Source organism: Danio rerio, chromosome 12 (genome assembly GCF_049306965.1).
Source record: "Danio rerio strain Tuebingen ecotype United States chromosome 12, GRCz12tu, whole genome shotgun sequence".
NCBI lineage: Eukaryota > Metazoa > Chordata > Actinopteri > Cypriniformes > Danionidae > Danio > Danio rerio.
In genome coordinates, this window is record NC_133187.1 from 5,071,764 (window position 1) to 5,080,000 (window position 8,237).

Here is an 8,237-nt window from a genome sequence, read left to right on the forward strand (position 1 = left end):
GATTCACTCACTCACTCATCATGGTTTGTAAATGAAATTATTTGTTAGAACAAAGCATAACAAGTTCAATATTTACAGTTTTACAGAAAACCCCTAAAACCCCCTGACAGGATTTACATGACTGGAAATCATCATGCTGATATTGTGCCATAGACGTTGAAAAAGCAAAAGAAATAAGAAACAACAAGAAAACAGGTCCACACACCAAATAAACACAATTTACATTATAAGAAATATATAAAAAATCATTAAATCAGAGAAGAGTCGTAGTGCAAAAACAGAACGAACACGGCACATGAGACTTTTAGCTTTTACAGTTCAGGTCTGAATTATTACCCTCCTGTTAGATTTGAATTCTTTTATATTTTCTCCAATTTCTGTTTAACGGAGAGATTTTGAACACATTTATAAGCAGAATAGTTTTAACGCATTTCTAATAACTGATTTTCATGGAGATCCGAAAGGGAGGTGACGGTGGGGAAAAAAAATGGGTGGGTGAAAAAAAACAGAGGAAAATATATATCTTTTAAAAAGGTTTTTGCATTCCCTTGCAAAACTGTTTTTCCACAAACACTTCCTGTTCATTTTAAAAATGTCAACCCTCCTGTTTTTGCCGGGATTCTCCCGTATTTTACCATTCTGTCCTGCTATCATCCTGTCATTAAGTATTTTCCCATATTTCTTGTGTATTTTTAATCTTGAAAGCATGCTGAAATGAATATAAAATGTCTGCATTCACTTTCTTTCCATTTAAGCTGTGTCAATCATCACCCTTCATATGCAACCTCTAAATCAGCGAATGCATGTATACGCACGCGCTCCATATCATAAACTGATCCCAGATCAGCTTCTGGACATGCCATTTGAAGAGGACCGAAATTGCAGGACACTTTGGGATTTGACTGTGTTTAAACAAACAAATACTCTTAATAATATGAAAACATGTCTGTGCTGCATGTCTGATTTTAAACGCAACTAATTTCCTCTTAAATGAAACAGTTTCTAAAGTATTGCAATGCCCTCATTATAGACCTGTGCAATCTTACAGAGACATGCCTCTGTTATCAAAGGAAACAAAACGAGAGATTCATTTGCTGCTCCTCACTTGTTTGATAACAGAGGTGTCACTTTAAATGGTGTGTACAGAAGCTGATCTGGGATCAGTTTATCATTTGGAGCGCATCCGTATACATGCATTTGCTGATTCAGAGGTTGCATATGAAGGGTGATGATTGACGCACAGCTTTAATGGAAAGAAAGTGAATGCAGACATTTATATATTCATTTCAGCGTGCTTTCAAGATTAAAAATAGATGAGAACTATGAGTAAATACTTAATGATAGGGCGATAGCAGGATAGGATGATAAAATACTGGAGAATGAAGTAAACAGGAAGTGTTTGTGCAGTTTTGCGAGGGAATGCAAACACTTAAAAATGGATATTTTCTTATCACAATGTTCTACTAGATTTTTTTTTATTATTGTTAAAATATTGGTTTAGGGGGGCCAATAATAATGACCATGAAATGTGTTTTAAAAATTAAAAACAGATTTTATTTCACTCAAAATAAAACTTAAATTATTAAAAAATTATTATCATTAAAATTAAAATTATTAAAAATGATTAAAAAATAAAACAAAATAAGACTTTTTTCCAGCATAAAGAAATATTGTAGTAAGTACTGTGAAAAATGCCTTGCTCCATTAAACATCACTTTGAAAAAGAATAAATATTTGACAGGAGGGTGAATCATTTTGCTTTTAACTGTATATGAACTAGTAAACTGAACTACTGAACCACTGATTAATCTCCTGTAGCCAAAGTCTGCTTCTCACACCTTGAATAAATATGGTTTACCACAGATTCGCTCACCACAGTGTAAACAGGTTAACCCAGGAGGTTGTTTTTAGCAGAGCTCCATCATTTGCTCCAGGGAAAGCTGCAGCTCGTCTGACTGCAGTGAAGACGCTCCTTGTTCAACAGCCATAGACTTCAAAAACTCCAGTGCGGTCAGATTAACCTGAGCAGATGAGAAAGAAACATGCAAATCAGTCATGATGCACTTTTTACATACAGTTAGAGTTTGTTGGAAATTATTCACCCTCTTGTAAATCTTTTTTAAATATTTCCAAAATGCTGTTTAACAGAGCAAGGAAATTTTCACAGCATGTCTAATAATATTTTTTCTTCTGAAGAAAGTCTTAATTGTTTTATTTCGGCTAGAATTAAAGCAGTTTTTATTTTTTAAACACCATTTTAGGGACAATATTATTAGCCCCTTTAAGCTGTATATTTTCCGATAGTCTACAGAACAAACCATCATAACTCGTCTAATTACCCTTATGCCTAGTTTAGACTGTGTGATTTTAGCCCCGATTTTGGCTCGCCGACAGGTTTTGAGAAATCGCCGACAAATGCCTGAAATCACAGGCAAATCGCTGCTCGTGCACGTGAGTGACAATCACACAGTATGAACTTTCAAAGACGTGATCTGAGAGAATCGCTGATGAGTCGCCGATGCCTGTAATATATTTGTCATTCTAAATATCTGGAGCTGTCGGTGATTCAAATCATGCCGTGTGAATTGAGTTTTGACTGAAAATAACATCAGCCATCACCTACAGCCAATGAGAGAGCAGCTTTTACTTGTGCGTGTGTGTGTGTATACCTGCTGCAGGCCAGCGGGAGGCTGGGGGAGAAGTTAAAAGCGCTCTTTTTCTGTTTATTTGGACCCACGAAATGGAGGAAAAACTAGTGGAGGTTTGACAGGACTCAGGAGCAACTGTGTCTGTTTGACGTTTCATACAGAAAGAAATTAGTTTATTATCAACGTTGAGGAGAAATGGCTAATTCCCTTTAAACCCAGGTGAGCAAACATGTACATGTTCTACCCCATTAAAGGCTTCTTTCTCATTATGTAGTTAATAACAAAATATATACTACATGTTTTTGGCTGTGAGACGTAGTTTGGATGAAGTTGTCGGCGATTCTTTCTATAGTAAAGTCATGCAATGTGAAAGTCCCTGTCGCCGATCCATCTTGCAGTGTAAACAAAGCAGCGACGAAACGCTAGCCCAGATAGTCATGCAGTGTGAAAACATCTGTAACACGACAACTTTGAAAATCATGCAGTCTGAACTCGGCATAACCTGCCTAGTTAACCTAACTAACCTAGGTAAGCCTTTAAATGTCACTTTAATCTGTATAGAAGTGTCTTGAAAATATATATGTCCCTGCGTCTGTGTGTTTGTTTTGCCTCTGTGAATATCAGCATATATGGAAGCTCCCATTTCTATGCAAAACCTTCCCTCATTCCCTCCCCCGACACTCCCACCTAAACAGAGCTGGACACGCCCACTTTTCTGACTTTTTCAACGCTAGAGGTGTGAAAACACCCTGTTTAGACAGGCAGGTTTCGTGGCCTTTGAAGCTCCTGAAAGGAACATTTTATTCCAAAATAAAAGTGAAAAAGAGCACAGCCAAAACGATCAACAAAACCAAAAGACATAAACGTCCATAAGGACGCAAAAGGAAAAATGACCAATCCTGACCTCAATCATGATGAGTTTCTTCTCCCAAGGCTTCATTTTAGGGTCTGGCCACTTCTCCCCCAGGAAGAAGTAAAGAGTGCAAGAAGGAGATTCACCTCCTGTCTGAATAAACTGCATCAAACCTACAGAACGATACACCATCAGACATCCATGTTTATTGAGATCGACCTCCTTAAAGGGACAGTTCAGCCAAAATATATAATATGTAAGGCAGGGCATGAGTGGGACTCCTTTTTCAGCCCTGGAGTTTCTAGCTTAAGACCGGCCCACCACGACTGACTTTATTAAAATAACGTCTTTTCCAATTCAGTTTCTAATGACACTACCACGTCTTTTTCAAGAAAACAGCTGCTTTAGAACTTCAAATGTTCAACAACTCTGACAGTATTATATGTCTTAATAAAAATTAAAATAATAATAATTACATAGGTGAGGTTCAAACTCGGGTTGGCAGCATTGTAACGCAACGTGCTGACCAGTGGACCACAACGGCACTGTGACGCTGGTGTGTTTATTTACTGATGTAGTGATTTATTGATGTAGTGAATCATCAGATTTTCATTGAGCAGGTGTAATATTCATTAATATTAATTATTCGAATTCTTATATTCACTAAGGGGCTGCTGTTTGGGGTCGAATGATAGTTACATCATCATGAACCTGCAAGTGCAGCATTTTGCTCACGGGGCTGCGAGAAAATAAATAAAAATAGCGAAGCTGCGGCAAAATAATGAACAAAAAGAGTGAGGCTATGGTCAAATGAATAATTAAATGAAAAAAGTGCTACTGCTGAGAGTGCAAGCAGCTAGAGACACCGGCCCTCACGGCCAAAAAATTGACCGGCCTACTGGGATTTCTCCCGGTCCTCCCGATTAGCCAATCCGTGCCTGATATAAGGATTGGAACAACTTGAGGGTGTGTAAATAGTTGTGATTTTTTGGTGAACTGTGCCTTTAATAATAAGCATGCTGTTTACCTAAATGGGATAAATGTAATATGACCCACCTGAAATGTAATCTTTCATGAGGTAAATGGGTTGAGGTGTGTTTTTGGACAGTTCTCTGGGTGTTTGGCTTCTTTCATGCTTGCACAGACCCCAGTAGATCCTGCTGGACCCCCAACGGTGACCGTGAATCACTCCGTCTGATCTCCGAATCTCCAGACCACCCAGATTATCCAGAATATCATTAGTAAGCCTGGTCTGCATTTGATCCGGCATTCCTTCAGCTGGAGGAAGAGTGACCACTGGGAGACCCGCACCATCCTGCAGGCCTGACTCATCCCTGCAAGAGTAGAGTATATGGTTAAAGGGATAGTTTAGACAAAAATGAAAAGTTTTTCAAAGTGTTTCATTCTGTTGAACACAAAGGAAGACACTGTGAAGAATGCTGGAGTTGAAAAAACTGCCGTTGACATTTTGTTCCTACACTCTCAGAAATGAAGGTACAAGATCTGTCACTGGGGCAGCACCTTTTCAGAAGGTACTTATTTGTACCCCAAGAGTCTTTAGTAGTCCCTCAAAGGTATATATCAGTACCCAAATGTACCTAAAATGTACCTTTGAGGTACCAATAGGGACTCTTCAGGTACAAATATGTACCTTTTGAAAAGGTACTGCCCCAGTGACAGATCTTGTGTCTTCATTTCTGAGAGTGTACTATTGATGCCAACAGCTGCACTTTCCACCCAACATTCTTCAAAATATCTTCCTTTGTGTTCAACAGAAGAAGGAATCTCATTTAAGGCTAAAGTGTGCCTTCACTATTCATCAAGCATGAGCCTGTGATGTAAATGTAAAGAGCGGTCATAAAATCATGAAAACCAACATGTTTCTGTGGTACATCAGTCTGAAACCAGAGTCGTTCTCCACCAACTGCTCCATCACCATTTTCCCTTTATAATAAACCTTGATCCGAAAAAATGTCGCTGTGAAGGAGAAAGACATATGATAATCAGACACACTGCATCACTGTATTGCACTGCATAATTTTTAACTGTACAATCTTGGCTGCTTTAGGCCCATCATGGATAGAAACATATACAATTAAAGCACCAGTATCACTGTGGTTACTTATATACATTAATAATAGCATGTGAGCTGAGTTCCTTCACACAAATGAAACTCAAATTTCAGCTTTCCCTTCTTTTTATCTTCAATATAATTTCCCAGTGTATCCTTCTTACTTTTACAGGTGAAAACAAAAACAAAAAAATGTCTTGTATACCAATTTCAGCTAATCGAAAACAGTCTGTTGAGAGTCCGGAATATCTGTCCTTTTTTCCAAACATCTTTCAAAACATTGAGTGTGTTGCAAGTGGTGGAAAGAGTACTGGAAAGTCATACTCAAGTAAAAGTGCCATTACTTGCCTAAAAATGTAGTGCATAAAGCATCTGCAGTAAATATTAGTCAAAGTATGAGTAAAAAGTAGCCCTTTCAAATGTATTCAAGAGTAGTGAGTATTACACTAAAAAGTTGATGCATTTACGTGTAATTTGTGGATGTGTGTAAACGTAACATTCTGTAGTGCACTTACTCAACTGTTACCAATAAGTGTGTAATGTCGAACACTTCACGCACTCAATGGACTCACGTAGCAAAAGGAAGCTATCGGGCACTGAGGTTGGATTTCTTGGTAGCACTTTATAATAACTACACAATGTGAATCATTTATTAAGCATTACAGCTGCTGATGCAAACGCTCTATTCTTGACTAATAAGCACCTATAAAATGTGCTTAATGATTATATATTCATACTTTGTTAATAAATATTTTTTCATTGCTAAATTAAGTGTTGCATCAATTACAAACCAGATATTTGAGAGTAGTTGGTGGTTTTTAAAGATCATTCAGAATGAGTTAGTAAATGATTAATAAATTATTCAAATTAGCATTTTTATATCTTATTTTTCAGGCATTTACTAATAGTTTATTTGTATGTTAATAAATGCTTTATTACCTCACCTTCATCCAGTTTTGTGACCTAATCTAAAGTGAGGACTATTTATGCGCTATAAATCTCTTATAAATGACAATTAAAGGCTCGGTTAAATTCTAAACAGAAAATAAACGACTTTATTAATTTCTATTAATTTAAAGATGCACAAATGAAACTGATTTAAATGAAAAATAAATCTTTGCAATCTGTACTAAAATAAAATTATTGTGCAGTTTAAACATCGCTAACTTTGAAATGTTGTATCATTATTGACCCTCCCTAAGAGTTAAAGTATACATTAATTGTATTTTTTGCAAAGATGAATTGTTTACTTGATACTGAGCCTTCAACTGTCATTTATAAGGGATTTCTAAAGCAGGGGTCACCAACATGGTGCCTGCGGGCACCAGGTTGCCCGCGAGGATCACATAAGTTGCCCGTGAACCTGTTATAAAATTAGCTTACCATAGCACCACATACAAGTAAGCTGCATCTAATATTTGTTTTAGCTATTCTTTTTAAATCACACTTGCATTGGTTGATATTTATCTGTTTCCAATCATTGTTGACAACTATTGTGAGAAATCATTAACATGATCAGTGTCTTCACATAGATGAATATCATTAATTATTAATAACATATAATTAAAAGTAAACTGAGCAAATTTGTTATTAGGAAGTGTGTATCAAACTGGTAGCCCTTCACATTAAACGATATCCAAGAAGTAGCTCTCAGTTTCCAATAGGTTGGTGACCCCTGTTCTAAAGCATAAATAGTCCTCACTTTAGATTAGATTAGGTAAATTGAGTTTATAAAGCATTTATTAACATACATAGTAACTATTAGTGTATGCCTGAATAATACAATATATAAATGTTGAGTTAAATCATTTATTAACCGTTTCCTAACTCCTTTTGAATTATCCTAAAAGCCCTCAACTACTCTACTCTAAACTGTTTACTAACATATATTAATGTAGAGTTATTGCTTAACAAATAATGAATTCAACATTTGCTAATGCTTAATAGATGATTCATAGTGTATAGTTATTATAAAGCGTTACCAATTTCTTTTCTTTATTTTGCACTGTGAAAACAAAATTCTTCAAAATAAGTAATCATACCACCTCCAAAATGATGACTGTTCATGCATTTATGCTAGGTGGTAGTTTGGTATTTATTTTATTATTTGACAACTGTTAATGCATGGGAAACGATTTCAATTTTATTTACTAAAAAAAAGCATTGGGTTCCGTTTGGGACGACACTACACTCTACACTACATAGTTAAGTGTGTAAGTTTATAGTGTATAAGTATGACAGTCCTGTGACAAATCCAAGTCACACCAAGGCAGAACAAACAGCAACATATTTCAACAAACAGCAACATATTTTCACCTGCGTAATATCACCCATCTCCGCCCTTCTCTCACAACTAATAACACAGCAATTCTTATCCACGCATTAGTTACTTCACGTCTTTCTGGACTTCCTTCCAAACTTCTCCATAAACTCCAACTGGTTCAGAACCATGCAGCTCGTGCCATCTCACGAGCACATCACACCACTCCTCTATCAGCTTCATTGTCTTCCAGTAAAGTGTCGTATTGATTTTAAAGTATTACTTCTAACTTTCAAGGCACTTCATAATCTCGCTCCTCAATATCTCACTGAACTTCTCCATTTCTACACCCCCTCTCGTACCCATAGATCAGCCAACAACTTCACCCTGGTACCACCTCGCACT

The 8,237-nt window shown here is 36.7% G+C and overlaps 2 protein-coding genes across 9 annotated transcripts in view; both read right to left on the reverse strand.

Moving 5' to 3' along the window:
• Positions 1-8,237, reverse strand: part of fra10ac1 (FRA10A associated CGG repeat 1) — an 855,621-nt gene that overhangs the window by 197,042 nt on the left and 650,342 nt on the right. The window lies entirely within an intron of this gene.
• irf3 (interferon regulatory factor 3) overlaps positions 21-8,237 on the reverse strand; it is a 21,255-nt gene continuing 13,038 nt past the window's right edge. For 2 of the 8 annotated variants that reach the window (XR_012387654.1, XR_012387650.1), the window contains exons 8-12: positions 5,379-5,478; positions 4,558-4,835; positions 3,553-3,674; positions 1,716-2,021; positions 21-772 (exon numbers count right to left, since the gene is read on the reverse strand). Coding sequence is in view for 3 of the 8 variants with exons in the window: in NM_001143904.1 (NP_001137376.1) it covers positions 1,908-2,021; positions 3,553-3,723; positions 4,378-4,399; positions 4,554-4,835; positions 5,379-5,478 (689 nt within the window). In the remaining 5 variants the exon portion in view is untranslated. Of the gene's footprint in view, positions 2,022-3,552; positions 3,724-4,377; positions 4,400-4,553; positions 4,836-5,378; positions 5,479-8,237 lie in introns of all 8 variants that reach the window. The other 6 variants (XM_073917747.1, XM_017358468.4, XR_012387652.1 and 3 more) reach the window with 5 other exon arrangements.